The sequence below is a fragment of the Sminthopsis crassicaudata genome, chromosome 1 (assembly GCF_048593235.1).
Source record: "Sminthopsis crassicaudata isolate SCR6 chromosome 1, ASM4859323v1, whole genome shotgun sequence".
Taxonomy (NCBI): domain Eukaryota; kingdom Metazoa; phylum Chordata; class Mammalia; order Dasyuromorphia; family Dasyuridae; genus Sminthopsis; species Sminthopsis crassicaudata.
Window position 1 is genome coordinate 67,385,293 of NC_133617.1, and position 20,743 is coordinate 67,406,035.

Below are 20,743 nucleotides of genomic sequence, written 5' to 3' on the forward strand. Positions count from 1 at the left end.
TCAAACCTATTTCCATATTAGTCATGTTGTGAAAGAAGAGACAGTTTATAAAACAATTATAGTTTGCAAAAGGAAAAAAAAAACAAAAAAACAAAGTAAAAATAGTATGTGTTATCCTGCATTCAGACTCAGTTATTTTCTTTCAGTTCCTTCTTGGGAAATGGATAGTATGTTCCATCATTAGTCTTGGATCACTGTATTGCTGAGAATTAAGTCAGTTGAACTATGTTGCTGTTACTGTAGGGTGTTAACTTGGACCTGCTTATTGAACTTTGCATTAATTCATGTGTTTTTCATGAAAGCTGCCTGTAAGAAACAAAATATCTTACCAACAGCCCCCATTGACTCACTAATGAGTACAAGAAAGCTTTATTTTACATTCTTGCAAGAATGGAGGCTTAGGTTAGTAGATACACCTTTAAAACTCCACAAAGGCAGCTTTTTATTTCCTATCCTGAAGCACAAGTCCCTCCCCAGATTCTCAATTAATTGGATGTTATAGAAATTACATGACATGAATCTCCACCCCTCATTACATAGCCAGTCCCTACCCCAAGGAACTTCCATTCTGTAAGGGAAAGGGAAAGAGGAGAACTGGAGCAAAGAACAAAAGATTCTTTTCAAATCTCACACCACTTCCCTTGATTACAAAAGCCAATTCCTGTCCCTAAAGAGATTACATTCTTTTGGGGGGGGGGATATAATCTTCACCCATTATTTTTTTGATATCCTTTTGATATCCTTATGGATTTCAGTTTTAATATTTTTCATTTCTCCAATTTAATTTTCATAACTATGGAAACCAAATAAATGTCCATCCACTTTTCACAATTTCCCCCTTTTTACTTTTTTAGTAAATTGTTTTTCACATCCTTTTCTAACCCTCAAATTTGGCTACTATTTTTTTACATCCCACTTCAAAAAAGTCTATTTACCCCTGCACAGATTTCCTTACACCGGATGGATAATTAATCTCTGAATACTCTAATTCTTCTGACAGGGCAGTACTAGGAGTGAAATTCTTCAGTTACTGTCTGACTTGTTTCTTCAAATTCCAGGGTAAAAGGAATAGCCAAATGGATCAGTGCACAGGTGCCCACTCAGTTCCCAGACAAAGCAGGTTTGAGAGTGCTGCTTCCTTAATGTGTGTGTTGGGTTGGATGCAAGACCCCCTTCCCAACTAACTAATCCAAGACATCTTCAGGTACAAAGAGAAAGCACTGATTTAATCCCTGCAGAGAGAGAGGCCCAGACACACCTGGGAGCCATTGGAGCTCCACCATGTGCTCCTGGAGTTTGGCCAGCTTCCAGCTTGCCAGGATTTAAAAGCAAAAGATCAGAGCCTTCTCATTGGACAGGCTAAAAGAATGTAACCATCCTTGACCAATGGTCACCAATGTTGGCTGCCTCCCACAGATCACATCACTTCCTGCAACTTTCTGTAGCCCAGGGTTCAACGTTCATCTCTCCAGAGATCATATGACCTCCCCAATGTGGAATTTGGCTCTGTTTCAAGCCCAGACACATATCTCATTTCCTTGCCCCCCTCCATTATCCTTATAATTTCTCATTTCCCCATATCTAATCTCTTGCCAAGGCTTATTGATTTTACTTTGGCCTCATTTGTATAATAGACCTCTTTCTCTGTTCTAGTACTGCCACCATTCTGACTAAGTGCTAAATTGGGACTTAACAATTCTCTAGTTCACACCTTTGGTTTGGGCCTTTAAAGGGGAGTTTACACCTTTGAACTTCTGAGGAGGAGTTTACATAAAGTAGATTACACCTTTAAAAGGAGTTCTGAAAAGGAGTTTACACAACCTTTAAAAGGAGCAAGTACATTGGTTGAAGTAATTTTCCCACGAGCCCCTGAGTTCTCACATGCCCCTTTAAAAGGAGGAGGTTCATTGGTTGAAGTGTTTCTCACAAGCCCCGTTGAATTCTCACTACAATCTCTTCGAGGATAAAAGAAGACAACATTGGGCCTGGAGAAGTAGTCTACTCTGGGACAGAGTTGGGACGGCAGTCTGGAGGAAGAAGAGTCTGGCTGGGAGATGGAGTTGAGATGGCAGTCCCCAAGGACAATTTAGAGACAACCGGACCTTTACACCTTGTCACCTCACTTCTTCTGAACAGCTGCTAACAAGTCTCTGGTTCCAGTCCATCTTCTGTTTAGCCAACAAAGCAATTTTCTTAAAGCTCAGATGTCACCTCTCTGTTTACTTAGTAAACTCCAATGATTCCCTCCAGGATCAAATACAACATCTTCTGGTGGGCATTCACAATCCTTTATCATTTAGCCTCCCCTCTATACTTTTCCAAACCTCTTAAACCTTACAATAGCTGCCTAGACACACACACACACACACACACACACACACACACACACACACACACACACACACACAGCGCTTCCTTGACCTTCCTCACATAAGACACTTAACACTCCATCCCTTGACTCCAGGTATTTTCATACCTCTTGGCTTTTCTGGCAGATAAAATCTCACCTTCTAAAGGAAGTCACTTCCCTTTCTCTCTTCATTTTAGTGCTTTCCCTTTCTGGATTATCTCCAATTCCTCCAGTGCTTATCTTATTTATACATGTTTTTTGAGTATGAGCTCTCTTACTAAGACAGTTAGTTTCTGTCAGGGAGTCCAGGGCAGGGAGTCCAGGGCAGGGAGTCTAGGGCAGGGAGTCCAGGGCAGGGAGTCCAGGGCAGGGAGTCCAGGGCAGGGACTCACTTTTCTTTGCATCCCCCTAACACTTAGCACTGTTGGCTGTTGTCCATTCTTGAAGAGGACCAAAATGACATCACTTAGAATCAGTGTGTCCAACTGTGGCTGATCAGAACAATAGGTGTTAGGATTACTAAGTGAGAACTGAGGTTGTCTGGACAGTGACAAGGTGAGAATTCAGGTTTTCTGGACAATTACAAGGTGAGAACTCAGGTTGACTTGATAGAGGGGGCAAGCTCATTGGCTGGGGTGGTTCTTCCCAGAAGCCCTTGCATTATCCCACGCCCATTCTCTGGGAGAATAAAAGAGAGGACTCTCAGAGATAAAAAAAAGACTCTGAATTGCATCAGGCTTGACGGGGCTCTCTGCAGGAAGGGAAGTCACTTCTTTGGACAAGAGTTAACAGCAACTGCCTGGAGACAACGGTTCGTTACAGGAAGAAGAATCTGTCTGAGAGATTTGAGTAGACACAGCAGATCTCTTCCCAGAGAGCGATCCAGCAGCTTCTAGAGACAACAGCTCACTACAATTGGCGCCCAACGTGGGGCGAGGACTTTTGCTTATCCTGACAAGAAGAGCTAGACCAGACCTTCGCAATTTGGCGCCCGAACAGGGACAGACACGGTCCTGATTCCAGTGGAAAAGCTTCCGATCTAGATCGCAGTCTCTCTGACCCAGAACCGTGAGTAACGAGGAAACTTTGTTAAAGATTAAGTGAACGTGCTAATAGATAAATAAGGAACTTAACTTGTTAAGGGCTAAACCAGGAATCTCTTATAGCTGAAATGGGACACATGTTAGCTAAATTCAATCCCTGGACCTCAGCCGACTCAACCCCAGCCCCAGAAGCAACCTCAGCTCCACCCCCATTCAGGAGTGGTACTATTGAGAGTATAATCAACATAATTGAGGAGCAGAGTTTACTTGTAACCTGGGTACAGATTGCTAAACTCTTGGCTGCATTAAGACGCACATCCCCTTGGTTCTTAGAGGAAGAAAAGATAGATGTAGATAAATGGAAGCTAGTGGGATATGAAATGAAAGAATTTCAAGCAAAAAATGGGCCTCGTTCAATTTCTGCAGAAGTATTTTATATCTACAACATAGTTCAATTAGCCTTAAACTATCAAGCAAGTTGTAGGAGAAGGAAAAGTTCTAAAAATGAACAGAGGAGAAAGTGTGAGGAAAAAAGGAAAGATCAAGATCTTTCCCTAGAGCAAGAGGATTTAAATGAGGAATTATGGTATGATTCTCTTGAAGAAGCTTCAACCCTGCCTAGAGAACAGATTATTGACAGGCCCACATCAACCCCACCTTCAGAGATGGAGGAAGAAAGAGGGGAAGAGGCAGAAACACAAACAGAATTGCCTGTGAAGAAGCCTAAGCCTATGACAAGATTAGAAAAAGCATTGGTTAAAGCTAAGAGAGAAGGACAGGATATAAGTGATTTTATACATGCATATCCTGTGATTGAAAATACTGACTCTGTAGGTAAAAAAAGGAGAAGATATGCACCTTTAGATTTGAATACAATTAAGGATTTGAAAAAAGGTTGTACCCTTTATGGGGCTACATCAGCTTATGTCAAAATGTTACTAGATGGTTTGTCTTATGAAGTCCTAACCCCGAATGATTGGAAATCCATAGCAAGGACATGTCTGGAACCTGGAGATAATTTATTATGGCTTTCGGAATTTCATGAATTATGTAAAATTCAAGTCAGATGCAATTTGGAAATAGGAGTTAACACACAATTCACTTTTGAGCACTTGGCTGGTGAAGGTCGGTATGGAGAGAATTCAGAACAGACTGATTATACCATGACAATATATGAGCAAATTGCTAAGGCTGCAATAAAAGCTTGGGGTGTCCTCCCTGGACAGAAAGATCGGGGAGAGGCTTTCACTAAAATACAGCAAGGTCCCAATGAACCTTTTGCAGATTTTGTGGGACGTTTGCAAACTGCTGTCAAAAGAACTATTGGAGAAAATTCAGCTACAGAAATAATGATCAGACATCTGGCTAAGGAAAATGCCAATGAGATTTGCAAAAGAATTATATGGGGATTAGACAAAGATGCTCCTTTAGAGGAGATCATAAGACGCTGTGCTACAGTGGGAACAAATGCTTTTTACACCCGGACAATGATGAACGTGGAAAGACAGGGTCCCTCCTGGCAAGGGACTTCTAGAGAAACTCGGCGATGTTTTCAATGTGGAAAAATTGGGCATCTAAGAGCTCAGTGTAGATATGGAGATACAGTGAGAAGACAGAGTGAGAGAAGACCTAAAACCCCATGTCCAAAATGCAACAGAGGACTCCATTGGGCATCAGAGTGTAGATTAATTCAGGGAAATGGGATGAGGGGCCCTGGACCTGGGCCCCAGGCAAAAAAGACTTGGGGCATGATGGCAGCTGATGTTACACCCAAAGAACCTTTAGAAGGCCAGGACTCTGATTTAATCAACCAGCAGAAAAGCAATCACATGGCAGAAAGGGATTACCTGATAAGTGAGTCAAAAGGCAATCAGATTGCAAAAATGGATTACACTTGGGGAGAATACAGGCCTTTTAAACCAACATGGCTGTATCCAGTGCAAACAATTCCAATGTAATTGCCAGATGATGAGAAGAGATTTAGAAAGTGGTAAATAGAAGGTAATTAGATAGGTTAACTGCCTGGGAGAGAGGGTTTGCTTGTATTTCTTCAGCAGGAGAAGGAATCAGATGGGTGCCAACGAGTCATATTCGCCTTGTCCATCAGAGAGAGACAGAAAAAGAGAAAAACCTCAAAATAAAGGAGAAGATCTAAGAAACATCTGACACTGAAAGAGCATGGATAATAAGAAGACTGTTAAAGAACTTTAAAAACCAGCAGGAATCATTGGACTTCCTCACACAAGATGAGACTAATGGACAATGGATTTATGGACATTTATAAATTTTCAATTTATGATTATGTTATATACTTCTAGCATGTGTTACGTTACTATGTTACTATGTGCTTATGTAATTTATGTAATTATCTGTAATACTTCCCATATTGATGGATTTATGTTTCAAGGTCATGACTGTCCTATGTTCTAAATCAAAAGAAAGGGGGAGATGTTAGGATTACTAAGTGAGAACTGAGGTTGTCTGGACAGTGACAAGGTGAGAATTCAGGTTTTCTGGACAATTACAAGGTGAGAACTCAGGTTGACTTGATAGAGGGGGCAAGCTCATTGGCTGGGGTGGTTCTTCCCAGAAGCCCTTGCATTATCCCACGCCCATTCTCTGGGAGAATAAAAGAGAGGACTCTCAGAGATAAAAAAAGACTCTGAATTGCATCAGGCTTGACGGGGCTCTCTGCAGGAAGGGAAGTCACTTCTTTGGACAAGAGTTAACAGCAACTGCCTGGAGACAACGGGTTCGTTACAGGAAGAAGAATCTGTCTGAGAGATTTGAGTAGACACAGCAGATCTCTTCCCAGAGAGCGATCCAGCAGCTTCTAGAGACAACAGCTCACTACAAATAGGAGCTCGGAATGCTGTGCCACTAGTTGGACACAAATAGTCCCTATGAACATTTGGGATGACTTTCTCTAATTTGCGTATTTTACATTACCTTTGGGTTAATTCAAAGCTGGTTTGCTCATAGAGCACAGCACCTTCTCTGTTGAGGGCACACCATGCTGGATGGTCCTATGCCAGTGTCTCTCATGACATACATTTGATTCTAAAGTTCTTGAGAGATCTTGAGAATGTCCTTGTATTATTTTCCTTACTACCTTATGAGCACTTGCCCTGTGAAAGTTCTCCATAAGATTTTTTTTTTTTTTTTTTTTGGCAAGTGTACATTTGGCATTCCAACAATGTAGCTGACCCAATAGAGTTGTGCTCTCTGCAATAGAGTTGGAATGCTTGGCAGTTTAGTTCAAGAAAGAACTTCAGTATCTGGTATCTTATCCTGTCAGATGATTTTCAGAATCTTCCCAAAACAATTCAAATGGAAGTAATTAATTTTCTTTCTTTCTTTCTTTCTTTCTTTCTTTCTTTCTTTCTTTCTTTCTTTCTTTCTTTCTTTCTTTCTTTCTTTCTTTCTTTCTTTCTTTCTTTCTTTCTTTCTTTCTTTCTTTCTTTCCTTTTTAATTAAAGTTTTTTATTTTCAAAATATATGCATGGATAATTTTTCAACATTGACCCTTGCACAACCTTGTGCTCCAAATTTTCCCTTCCTTCCCCTTCCCTTATATGGCAAGTAATCCAATATATGTTAAACATGTTAAAATATATATTAAATCCAATATATGTATACATATTTATACAATTATGCTGCACAAGAAAAATCAGATCAAAAAGGAAAAAAATGAGAAAACAAAAGACAAGTGAACAACAACAAAAAGAGTGAAAATACCATGTTGAGATCCACACTCAGTTCCCACAGTCCTCTCTCTGGGTGTAAATGGTTCTCTTCAAAAGTGATTCAGTTTCCTGGCACAGTGCTGGTAGAATGTCCGGGTTTCACAGGCAAACAACAATGAGATCAGCACAATAGCTCTGTAGACCTTCAATTTGGTGATCAGTGAATACTTCTCCTTTCTCACCCTTTGCTTTGGAGCCTCCTGATCACTGAGCTAGCTCTGGCATTGTATATATCAATCTTGTTATCCATGTGGACATCCCTGGAAAGTATTCTGCCTGGGTAAGTGAGCTTATCCACATGATTCAAAACTTCATCTTTTACTATATCTAAAGGTTCCACATATAGACAGTGTGATACTTCCTGATAGAGGACCTGTGTTTTGTTGGTGTTAATTGTTAGGCCAAAATTAGCACAAGCAGCAGAGAATTGATCCATACTTTGTTGCCTCTCTGCTTTAGAGGCTGCATTGAGTGCACAATCATCTGCAACCAAAAAAATCATGTATCGGCACTTCCTGGATCCATTTTGGTTTTGGCGTGTAACCTTTTCAAGTTGAAAATTTTAACCATCAGTGTGGTAGCTTACTTTGATTCCATGTTTATCCTCATTGAAGGTATTTGACAACATGATTGAAAACATCATCCTAAAAAAAAGCATGGAAGCAAGCACCCAGCCTTGTTTCACTCCATTGATGACTGGGACAGCCTGAGAGCATTATCCATTGTCCAGAACTCAGGCAAACATGATATACTATACTGATGAGTTCTCTGGGCAACTTAATTTTGACATAATTTTCCATAATGACTGTATCAAAGGCCTTAGTAAGATGTACAAATGTTGTATACAGACCTTTGTTCTGCTCCTGGAATTTTTTGTGAAGTTGTCAGTAAACACCATATTGACTGTTCCTCCTTACTTTCTGAAGCCACACTAGCTCTCAGGTAGTTGACTTTTTTCTAGCTGAAGAGTCATCCTTTATAAAGGAGGATTCTGGCAAGAATCTTCCAGTAATGACTGAGACACCCTCCCCATCCCCCCAACTGTGATTGTCACAGTGTATCTTGTCACAGTGTATCTATTCCCTATACATTTATAAAGATGGATCATGGAGGCATCCTTGAACTCCTGAGACAAACTCCTTCTTGTCTTATAATCCAGAAATTTTCAGTCAGATTCTGTATAAGCAATGATACCTGGTAAATCTCAGCTGGAATAGAATCCACACTCACATGAAAGTAGCTTAACAGCATTCAAAACCCCCTTTTCCCTCAGCTAGGGAATGATTGATTTCAACCTGAGGTAAATGGTCAATAGATTCAGCATTGATTAATGATGGTCTGTTGAGAACATTATGGAAGTGTTCAGCCCATCTCCAGGACCATGTCCTTATAATCAATATGGTCCCATCAGCACTGAGTAGTTGAGATGCATCACATAGCTTTCAGTGCATCATAAAAACACTTTGGATTTGTTACTATCAACATAAAACTGAATTTTATCTGCCTTTTTTACTGAGTCAAGAATCCTGCATTTTTCTAAGTTTCTATTGTACTTTACTTTTGATGGAATTGAATGCTACCTAGATATGGATGAATTATCCTACTGGCACAGCCTGTGGAGTTCTTATTTTTCATTTAGCAGCTTCTGAATTTCCCCACCATTTTCATCAAGCCAGTCTTGATGTTTGTGAGTGTTATGACCCAGATGAGCAAATGCAGTGCTGTACACCAAATCTCTAAAAGCTGCCCACTCCTCTACTCCATTGTTTATCAAATATGTGTTGGCTCAACTTACTCTCTAAGTTGGCAACAAACTGTGGTTCCTTCTCAGAGAAACACTCCAATCTGTTGATATTAATTCTTCTAGTAGTCTTTTTGCTTTGGGGCCACCTCTTTGGTTGAACATAAATATTGAGCTTTGAGAGGATAAGTCTATGATCAGTCCAGCAACTCTGAACCACACATTGCTTTAGTCACTTTCACATCCTGTCTGTCTCTTCTTACAATCATAATCCATTAAATGTCAGTGTTTCTGTTGGGATGCAGTGACTTTTAGTGATAGGGTCAGAGATGCATAAGTTCAATAATAAATTACTCTTGCTGCTGTTTACAATTCCATTCCTCCCAAGAACTCCTTACTATGTCTGGTAGTCTGAGCCTGCTCTAGCATTAATGTCACCCAGAATGATAACCTTGTTCTCTTTTGGCACATTGATGATGAGGGTTTTCGGGACTTCATAACATTTTTCTTTGTCCTCATCAGGGTTTGTTGTGGTGGGAGCATAATGTTGGTGATATGACATTTTCTTGTTAAGTGGCAATCACATTATCATGAACCTGTCATTCACTCCCTTTGGAAGACAAGTGAGCTTATTTATTAGATTTGAATGATTGCAAAGCCTACAAATTCTCTTTTCACTGCAGCCATTCCACCTCCTCTTTCAATAAGCTGGCCTTCATTTGCCAGCCTTGTTTCACTCAGGGCTGCTATTTGGATTTGATACCTGGTGAATTCTCTCACAACAAAAGCTGTTGTTCTTTCAGGTGTACGAGCTTTTGTATTGTCTATAAGTGTCTGCATATTCCATGTACCAGTGGTGAGAGGAATCAGCTTTACAGAAGCTTTTGTACATTTTTTAGTATCTCATCCACAGAGTAGGATCCCTGCTTGCTGCAGTAACCAGGCCAGTGTTGGGTAAGCAGGCATTTTTAAGACATTTTTTCCTAGCCCCTTCCTAGCTCACTTGGAGGTGAGCAGTTCGATCCTTAAGGGTTGCCCAGATATCCAGGAGGAGGGGGAGGCTGCTGAATCTCATTGCTGCTTCCAGTGAGGAGATGACCTTATGGTTGTGATCATACCTCCCAGGGCATCAGCACTTGATGCTTTATCACTTGCCCATCGCCACAGGACTTTGAGATGGGTAGAAATGGTAAAATGGTATGGTGATATCTTTTGATTCCTGTATAAAATGGATTTAAGTGAGGTAGAGTTGCATGAAGTCTAAAGCCACCATTGTCCAGAGGCAGGACAGAGTCAAAATGAGTAGAGATGGTTCCAGATGCAGTGGATAACCTTGGAGTGGAACAGCTCCAAGTGCTCCACAACCCCTGCTTCACCTGCCTTCATGACTGTTGGAACAAATTGTTCTCATTTGCCCATTCCACAATGAGAAGTTTTTACATGTTTGAGGTAGACACTCCCCTAACTCACTATAGAGTTTGAGACCCTTTGGTTACCCTCAACCTGGTTGAGCCCATCTGCCAAAACAGTCTACCAGGTGTGTGGCTGCTGTGCATGTTATAACTTCTTGGAGCCACAGGTGAGAGTTAGGTGGACAAAAAGATGGAAAGCCCCTGTAAAGGGTTTGGCAGCCTTCACCAGAGGTACTAGTCTTCCCTGCACACATCCTATACCCCTTAGGCACTTAGCACAATGCCTACCACATAGTAGATACTTAATAAATACTTATTTACTGACTGATTGACTGAATATTAGGAAGAATTTTTTTTTTTAATGTGAATTGTTCAATGGTGGAACTATTGAAACAGTGGAATACACTTGAAATGTAATGATTTTTCCATTATTGTAAGTGTTCAAGCATCATCTTTAGGAGAGAAAGAGAAGATTCCTATCTTTGTAAATATGGACTAAATGATCTTTAAAGTTCCTTCTTGCTCTAAAATTTACCATTCGACTACTGGCTTATACTTTAAGAAAAGAGAAAATACAAGGTAAATTTACATTTTTAAGGGGAGATAGGTGGTGTAGTAGATACAGCATTGGGCCTGGAATCAGAAAGACTCTTCTCCTGGCCTCAGACACTTACTAGCTGTGTGACTCTAAGCAAGTCACTTAATGTTGTTTACCTCATTTCCTCATCTACAAAATCAGTTGGTGAAAGAAATGGCAAACCACTACAGTATTTTTGCCAAGAAAACTCCAAGAATGAGACAAAACTGAAACTTCTGAAAAATAATAAATGTACATTTATATTTACATACATTTAAATGTAATTAACTTACCCTCCATCTCATCCCAGAGTCTGTGGTACATCAGAACTTCTAGTGTACATCTAGTGTACATCTGCACTAGAAAATCACCATTCAATTAATTAGCAAGTATTCACAGTTCTAGGTACTAGGGATACAGGCAACAAAGGAAAACCATTGCTACCTTTAAGTAGCTTACAGTCTAATGTAGTAGGGGAGAAAAAAGTACATATATATATATATATATATATATATATAAAACATATAAGAACAGACACAAAATATAAGGTTTTCTTCAGAAAAGGGGATGGGCACTAACAGCTGGGGGTGAATGGAAAAGAAAGACTTCATGTAGGGGATGGCATCTAAGATAAACCTTGGAAAAAATAAGGCATCTCAGAGGCAAAAGCTCAGGAGGTAGAGATGATGGAATGAGTAGAGTATATGAGGAACTGCAAGGTGGCCAGTAGAGATGAATAATAAGTAATATGCAGTGTAAGATGGGGAGGTGACAGCAAATAATGCATAATAATTTGGAAAGTTATATTTGGGCCAGGTGGTGGAAAGCTTGAAATGCTCAATGCTAGAGTTTGAATTTAATTGTAGAGATTATAAGAAGTTTTTTAAGTAAAAAAATAACAAAATCAGATGTGTAGTTTTAAGAAACTCTCTGGGACAGAGATGTGCAATAGGAATAGCAATGAGGAAAGATGGGAGGCAAGGAGATCAACTAGGTGATGAAAGATTGAATAAGGGAATAGGGGAAAAAATTCCTTATTATTATATAGAATTTCACCATTCACCTGTATCTTCAAGCTCACAACCTAGAAGCCATTTTAGATTCCACCCCCTCCAATACTCAATCTATTGATAAATTCTGTAAATATCACCTTTTCTCCTCTGACCCTGCCTTCCCTCTACAACAGCCCTGGATTATATTTGGTGGTTCTTATCTTGTCTATTCCTTCCCCCTAATTCCAATCTATCCTCCATTCAACCACTAAAGCATTTTCCCTAAAGCACAGGTCTGACCATGTCAGCCCTTTACTCACTAAACTTTAAAGGTTCCCTGTTATCTCCAGAACTAAATATAAATTAGTTTTTATTTGGCATTCAAAGCCCTTTGCAATATAGTTTCCTCCTACTTTTTCCATTCTTCTTATACCCTACTCTCCAATATGTACTCTTTGATCCATTGGCAGTGGCTCCTGGCTGTTCCACAAATGTTACATTCCATGACACTTCTCAACTGGAAGCATTATCTCTGCCCCTATGTCTGGAATATTATCCCTCCTCTGTTCTGATTACTGTTCTTGACTTTCTTTAAGACCCAAATAAAATTCCTCCTTCTACAGGAAGCTTTCTCTTCCAATGCCTTCCCTCTATTAATTATATTCTACTTATTCTGTATGTACTTTGCTTTATGTTTATTTGCATGTTCTTTCCCCATTAGACTGGGAACTTCATGAGGGCAGGAACTATCTTTTGTGTCTCTTTGTATCCCAAGCATTTAGCACATAGTAGTCACTTAATAAATGCTTATTGACTGACTGATGCCCTCAACAGAACTAGAGAAACTAAGAGTGATGGGTTTTAGGGCAAAAGTTCTTGGGAGGGGAGACATATTAAGTTTGAGATGCCTAAGGGGCATCTAGTTTGAAAAATCCAATAAGCATTTTGTGATTGGTTCCTGAGTTGAGTCTAGGGCTTACTATACAGAACTGAGAGTAGTCTGTGTAGAAATGGTAATTCCAACCTTGAGAGCTGATGAGGTCACCAGGAGAGAGAATTAGATTAAAGAAAGATTAGAATGTGGCTCCGGACTGACACTTAAGGGTCAATCCACATTTAGAAGGTAGAAAATGCATGATGAAGCAAAAGAAATTGAGAGGGAACAGTCAGAACAAATAGAGAAGAGTGTAATATTTGATGGTTAGTCAAACAGTCAACAAGCATGCAGTTATGAAATTCATTTCATGTCCACCTATTCTGATAAGTATGAAGAATACAAAGAAAGGGAAAAGCAGTATTTTTGAGACATTCTGGTTGAGAAGAAAATATATCAATAAGGCATGTAGAGAGAGTAGACAGTAATATGAAAAGGGAGACATTAACAGCAAGGGGTAGGGGAAGACGGGACCTAAAAAGGCTGCCTACAGAAGGTAGGTTTTGATCTGAATTTGGAAGAAAGCCAGGGAAACTAAAAGGTAAAAGTGAAAGGGATAAGTCATTCCAGCAACTGGGACAAACTATTCAAAGACATAGAGATGGCAGTGGAGTCTTATGTTTGAAAAAATGCAAGTAGGTCAATGTGTAGTTGAATAGAGATAAAATATAAGATTAGAAGTATAGCAAGGGCCCAGATAAAGGCTTTCAAATGTCAAGCAGAAGAATTTCCATCTGATCCTGGACATTGTAGGAGGCCATTAGAGCTCGTTGTCAAATTCTCTTGGCAGATAAGTGGAGGAAGCTATTGCAATAATCCAGGCAAGAGTTGAGGAAGGCCCAGACTAAGTTTGTAGAGAGGAGATTCTCCTAGAGAGATAAGATCAAAACCTGAGTTGAAAAATAAAAATAGGAAAATAGGAAAAGAAAATAGAGAAAATGGGAATTAACAACTTTTCCTCCCTAAGTATTTGATTGTGAAAGAGAGAAAAGATGCAGGATTCTGGCTTAGTGAGGGAGGGGAGGACAGGTAGTAATAGGTCATAGTAAAACTTTTTGGTTTTTAAAAAAGATGAGGGACATTCAAGCCAGGAAAAAAAACCTAAAGATTAAAGAGAATAGGGCAATGATGTCACAGGATGGATCAAAGTAAAGGAGGTGGCCTTTGCCATCAGAAACTAGAGTCAAAGAGAGATATTTGTTAAAGGACTTTGAGAGATATAGAGAATGGGAAAGAAGGGTGGTCTCCATTTGGTGGCCAGTTTCACCTTTTGTAATGACAATCCCTGTTGTATAGTCATATCCTATGCTAAAAACTTTTTGGAACCAGTGAGATACAGAGAACTAACACATACTGAGCTTTTTGCTAAAGCCCATCTCCTCCTATGGTATGGTCATGAGAAGGAAGAGATACTGTCTTCTTGTTTACTTATGTGATATTTCATCTTTGAATAAACAAAGCTCTTCTGAGGCCTTTACACAGAGGATGCAAATACAAGTAAAAAATTATCTCTGCTTTTAGGGAGTTTGTTTTAATAGATAAAGGTAATAGTAAAGGGAGAGAGAGAGAATGGAGGAGGGAAAGGAAAGAGTTCTGGGCCTTGGGTAGAAAATTAATGAGTTGTAGAATCAAGATGAAATGAGTCCTTCAGGAAATTGTGGTCCAGACCAGGGCTCTCCAATTAGAAGAGAGGGTCTCAGAATAGCAGCATCTCCAGGTTGAGAAGAAAGTAGGGAGGAGATGGAAAAGTCTAGAGAGGGAGGAGGGAAGCTGAATACTTTGATTTTTAAAAAATTCAATAAATGCCAAGTTATCGCTAAAGTCCCTGTGCTTGCCCTTGTGATTTCAGGGATGAAATAGGTCATCATCCTGAGCTTCAAGGAGCTCACAACCTACTAAGGAGGTTCTGACATGCATTAATAAATACAATATGGCGGCAAGGTGATAGAGCAGATAGAGTATAAGACTTGGAATCAGGAATACCCAAGTTCAAATCCTGCATCAGATACTTAAACTAGCTGTGTGGTGCTGGTTGACTTCACTTAATCTCTTTAATCTTACAAAGGGTGAATAATAACAATTACCTGCCCTGCAGATTTTGGTGAGAATCAAATGGAAAGTATTTTGTAATCTTCAAAGAGCTATTGAAACGCTAGTTATAATTGTTAGGTATTATTGCATAGTAGGGAGAATGGGTTAATTATAAATGTCAAATGCAGTGTAAAAGAGAGATCCAGATAATATGGGTCCCATTTGTGCCTTTTCATCTAAAGGAGCATGGGCAAGTTTCATGGGTGGGGGGAGGTGGCATATGAACTGATTTTGGAAGAAGAAAAGGATTTCATTCATTATACTTTTTTACTTACCAGATCTTTCCTTTTTGGTCTTATGATTACATTTCTAAATAGGCAGAAATTTTGCGTGGAAATTTTAACAAAAAACTGTTTGTCCTAGACATGAATGAAACCTTGAAATTGTCTGCTACGCTGGTGCCCCAACCAGCCCAATCACCAGTTCCAGTGGTGAGTATGTGAATGTTTCGGGTACGAGTTCCTCCCTTTCCTCAGCCCAGCCTTCTTCATGGGTTTGCCTGCTACTTCTCCCTAGTAGCATTTGAGCTCCCTGGCTTACTTACTGAAGGATTTCCTAGGACGAGCGCTCTAAAACAATTAGTTTTCCAACCCTTGAAAAAGTTACTGCCTTGTAACTATGCCTTATTGCCTCCGGGTGATCAGGTCTGGAATTAGACTGGACAGTTTGGTTCCAGGCAAGCCTTAGCACCCTAGGAGACTTTGCTTTTGCTTCCCCAAAAGACAACAAACATAGATTACCACTTTTATTTATTATATCAGAACGCTTCTAATCTCCTGTTCCTCAATCATTCCCCTTAGCCACCTCTTCCTCTTCCTCCTCTTCCTCCTTCTCTTTCTAACTCTGTCTCTCTCTGTGACTGTCTCTGTGTCTTTGTCTTTCTCTGTCTCTCTGTCTCTCTGTGTCTCTGTCTCTTTGTGTCTCTGTGTCTCTGTCTCTGTGTCTTTGTCTTTCTCTGTCTGTCTCTCTGTGTCTCTGTCTCTTTGTGTCTTTGTGTCTCTGTCTCTGTGTCTTTGTCTTTCTCTGTCACTCTCTGTGTCTCTGTGTCTCTGTGTCTCTGTCTCTGTGTCTTTGTCTTTCTCTGTGTCTCTGTGTCTCTGTGTCTCTGTCTCTCTGTGTCTCTGTTTCTCTTTCTCTCTCTGTCTCTTTCTCTCTCTGTCTCTCTCTCTCCTCCCCTTCTCTCCCTCTCTCCTCCTTTCTCTTCCCCCCCCCCCAGGCATGCTTTAACAGAGTCTCTGCCAACCTGGACTCAGCCTCAGCCTCCATGCCCCTTTTCCCAGCCCATGATCAAGCCTTGCTCCTGTATAGTTGTCCCCAGCACCTGCAGGACAGACTGACCCCCTACCAACCTGGGTACTACCAGTGCTTTTCTTGTTTGGCCGAGGCTCAGGAAAACATACCTTGCAGTCAGAAGTCCTTGGGGCTTTTGCCTCCTTCATCTCCAATGGGATGTGTGTGTAGCCCTAGGAACTGATAGGCCCTATTAAGTAGGGGAGAGAGACCTGATGAAGGGAGCTGCTTACACCTTGGTGAGGTGGTGTTCCTTAGGCCAGTGTGTTTCACAGAGTGCCTTATTTTGTTTTTTCTCTTTTTCCAAAGATAACTGTCAGTAATCCTCACTCTCTTGGGTTCAAAGTAAAAATGTACGAAGATGGTTATACCTATGATGGAAACACAATATTTACCCTAGTAAGCTGAATTCCCATAATGGTACTATACAAACCCAGATATAATTAGAAAATGGGTATCAAGGTGGTACCTTGGGTGGGGCATTGGGCCTGGAGTCAGGAGTTCACATCCAGCCTCAGACACTTACTGGCTGTGTGACCCTGGCAAGTCACTTCACCAGTTTGTTCAGGATAGAAATAGCAAACCATTCTGCCAAGAAAACCTCAGATGGGGTCATGAAGGGTCAGACATGACTGAAATGATTAATTCACAATTAGAAGTCACCCCTAAAAATTATGTTTAATAGAACTTTCAGATCCAGGCTGTTTGCCAAAGCCTATGGATAATTTTATCTTGGTAACATTTCTCATATGTGCCCTTCTCTTGTCTGACGGTGTCAGACCCGGTACTACAACATTGGTTTTGTCTGCCTCATGTCTCTCCATCCTCGTTCAGCCACTAAAGTGATTTTCTGAAAATGCAGGTCCAGTCGCATCATCCCCATCCCATTCAGTGAACTCCATAGGCCCCTAGGGCCTCTAGGAGAAATACAAAATTCTCTGTTGGATAATCACAGCCCTTCCAAACCTGTCCCTTCCTACTTTTCCAGTCTTCTTAAATCTTTCTCCATTACGTACATCTACATGATCTTTAATCCAGGGACACTGGCCTCCCAGCTATTCCACAAACAAGGGACTCCATCTCTTGGACATTTTTTCTGGCCATTTCCCATTCACAGAATAACCTTTTCTCCTCCCCTCTGAATACTGGCCTTCCCTCAGTTTCTTTTAAATCACAATTAAAATCCCATCTTCTACAGGAAGATTTCCCCAGTCCCTCTTAATTTCAGTGCTGTTTCTGTATTAATTACTTCCTATTTTGCTTATATGCAGCTTGCATGTTATATATATGCAAATATATTTGTTTTCATGTTAGTCCGGAACCCCCATTAGTTTGTAAACTCCGTAAGTCCCTTAAGCCCCAGTGCTTAGAGCAGTGCCTGACACATTTGTTATTCAGTCATTTTCAGTCATTTCTGACTCTGTACATGGTATTGAATAAATATCTGTTGATTGATTGCTTGTCTGTAATTCTGTAGTGCATATAAAGGGTCTGTAACACTTTCTAATTAGGATATTCTCTCTTTCTCTCTCTCCCTCCCTTCTTCTCTCCCTCCCTTCTTCCCTTTCTCTCTCTCTGTCTCTCTCTCTCCTTTTCTCCCTCTCTATCCCTCCCTCCCTCTCTTTCTTCATCTTTCTCTCTCTTCTTATCTCTCTCTCTCTCTCTCTCTCCTCCTTCCCCCCTTTCCCTTCCTCTCTTTCACAGAACATTTTCGTGATGCAGCAGCACGTCTCAGGCCGGGCTCATAGTAGCTTCGTTTCCAAGTATGCTTCTCTCTTCAAGTCCTTTTGTTTTTGTAGATTTGGGATCAGACCTGTGATGTCATTGCTGAAGAAGGACTCACTTGATAGTAGCCCCCTGCTTGGCAACTTAGTTTTAAAGAAATGCTAAGGGATTGAAGGGCTCAGTGATTGCCCACAGCCTCACAGACAATATTTGTCAGAGATCTCAGTTCTTAACTAAACTACCCCCTTTTTTATCCCTCTCCAAAAGGGTTGTAAGTGAATACTTGAGTTCCTCTTCTGACAGTATCTGAACACCTGGGTCTAGACACTTGGTATCATCCTTAACTTTTGCTCTCATTCATCCTACATATTCAAATCTTCTCTAGGATAAACATTTCCAGTTCCTTCAACTTGGCTCCTTAAATTCAAACAGTCAATAAGCATTTATTAAAAGTTTTTGATATTAGGATTCTTACAAGGTACTAAGTGGAATTGAGGAGACAATGGTTAAATCTAGTTTAGCATTGATTTAATCCTACAACAAATAATGGTTTCCTAGTGATATGATGATTGGTGTGTACTCAGTGTGGGGCTTATAAGAAGGAGCTGTCAGAGCCAGAAAGGACAAGCCCACCAACAGCTCATTCAGAGGGAGCCAGAAGCTGAAGCTGGCAGAGGCAAAGGACTAGCGGCAAGAGCTCTAGGAACCAAGGAGAGAGATAGGCCTCTAAGAAAGCTAACCGGGCTCAAGGAAGGGAGACAAGACTTGGAAAGAGAAAATAAAGGATCTGGACTTTAACTCCTGGCTGCATTTGGGGTGATTACAGTGAACTGAAATGAAGGCTGCTCCCAGAAGCCCCCCAAGAAAACTGCTCCCAGAGAATACTACATTTTAGAGAAGAGTATTACTGTTTTTAGTATATGCTAAGCATTGGGGATCCAGTTCTTGCCCTTAAAGCACATATATTTTAGATACCTAAAAGATATTTACAGAGAATATGAAAATAACCTGAGAGGGAAAGTCACCAGCATTTGGGGGACTGGAAAAGGAGGACTGTTGAAGGGCAGAGCTTTGAAGAAAACCATGGAAATCCAGAATTGGAGTGAGAAAAGAGGGTGGAGCATTTCTGCATAGAGGGATAGCCAGTGCAGCACATGGGTGCTGTGTTTAAGGAACTTCAGGACCTTGAGACTATTAAAAAATCCTACTTGCTCTGAGGCTTATTGATGTCTTTAAAAGGTAATGCCTAGAAGTAGATGTGGTACTCCAGGGATGGAATTGAGAATCATGGAAGTCTTTGACTTGCCAAGACTTTTGAGCCAGTGCTGCTCCTGAATATTCCTGCTGCTTCTTAGTTTGGAAGACCTTCTTTGGGTCCAGGTATTTCAAGGAGTAAGGACTTCTCAGACAAATATCATTCTACTCTTGTGGCTATATGTCTCTGAAAGATTATTCTGTCCCTTCAGCTTCTTCCTTTGATTGGTCATTTCCTCCCAGAAGTTCCATCTTAGGGAAAGTGCCCTGGCCAGTTCTCTTCATTCCTTTTTTTTTTTTTTTTTTTTCCCTGAAGCAATTGGGGGGTTAAGTGACTTGCCCAGGGTCACATAGCTAAGAAGTGTTAAGTGTCTGAGACCAGATTTGAACTCTGGTCCTCCTGACTTCAGGGCTGGTGCTCTATCCACAGCACCACCTAGCTGCCCCTCTCTTCATTCCTTTTTAAGTTCCTTTCTTGACTCTGAGATCTTTCGCCACCATTTCTCCACTTAATATTTTCTCTCTCCTCTTCTTCTGTCAGTTGCCTCCCATTTTTCAGCTTCCATATATCTTCATCCATTAGAATGTAATTTTTTGAGACCAAGTATTCTGAGTACTTAGCACCTAGCGATGCTTAATAAATGCTTGTTGATTTATTGACCCCCATGAGATATGTCACACAGATGCAATGAAGCCAGGTTGGGGGGATCTGATCAAGGTGATGGAGACATTGATTGCTCTTCTGTCAAATGAGAGGGTTGGATTAGATGACATATCATCTGAGGTCTCTTCTATCTCTGTAGTCATAGTGGTCTTTTAAAGCAGAGACACTAAAAACAACAAAAAGTAGAGAGACTAGAGGAATGTGTTTCCATATCTGGACAAGAAAAAAAAAGTGTTCCTTTAAAAATGGAAAGAGAGTTTTTTTTATATGAATCTAAGGTAGAGGGGAATCTGAGTAAGATGGACAGATAAAAGCTCACATTGAGGGAAACAGAAAGATTGAGCAATTTGAGCCAAGAAACAAAAGCCTCTTCCCGAAGAAGAAGAAAAACCCAAAGATGGAACAGTTATTTAAGTTTTAAAGGATGAAGATATAGATCTAAAACTTTGGCAGTCAGGAGACCATCTAGGAAAGAGTAAATCAGAAGAAGAGCAGAGGAGAGAGAGGGCTTAAGTGGACAAAGCCAGTGATTGATCCAGCTGACTTCCCTGAGAGTGTATTCAAGATATGACAGAAAATATCCCAAGCAGATTGACTAAACCTTCCCCTCATCCATCCCCACTTCTGGTGATCCTGTGGGGCATCAAAGATTCTTCCAAAGGAACTAAGAAAACATAACCCAAGACATTAGTCCTACACAGAAAAATTAAGGCCTTGGGTGATGTTTTCAGCACTACTAATTTTGGAAAGCAAGGGGTTAAAAAGTGAAAAGCATATTTGGTAAATGAGTAACTGATTAGGAAGATGGTGACCAAGAATAGTATTTGACTCGTTTCCTCCTTTGAAAAATAAGATGAAAAAGCCTTTTTATTTTCTTCCAATTCCAAATCTATAATGTTCTGATATATTAAAAAAATAAATGTA

General features: G+C 40.4%; 1 protein-coding gene across 4 annotated transcripts in view; it reads left to right on the plus strand.

The window, feature by feature from the left end:
• Positions 1 to 20,743, plus strand: part of CATSPERD (cation channel sperm associated auxiliary subunit delta) — a 100,342-nt gene that overhangs the window by 58,040 nt on the left and 21,559 nt on the right. For 3 of the 4 annotated variants that reach the window (XM_074308675.1, XM_074308695.1, XM_074308705.1), the window contains 3 exons: positions 15,204 to 15,317; positions 16,486 to 16,575; positions 17,881 to 17,939. In XM_074308675.1, coding sequence (XP_074164776.1) covers positions 15,204 to 15,317; positions 16,486 to 16,575; positions 17,881 to 17,939 — 263 coding nt within the window. The remainder of the gene's footprint in view (positions 1 to 15,203; positions 15,318 to 16,485; positions 16,576 to 17,880; positions 17,940 to 20,743) is intronic. The other variant, XM_074308685.1, reaches the window with a different exon arrangement.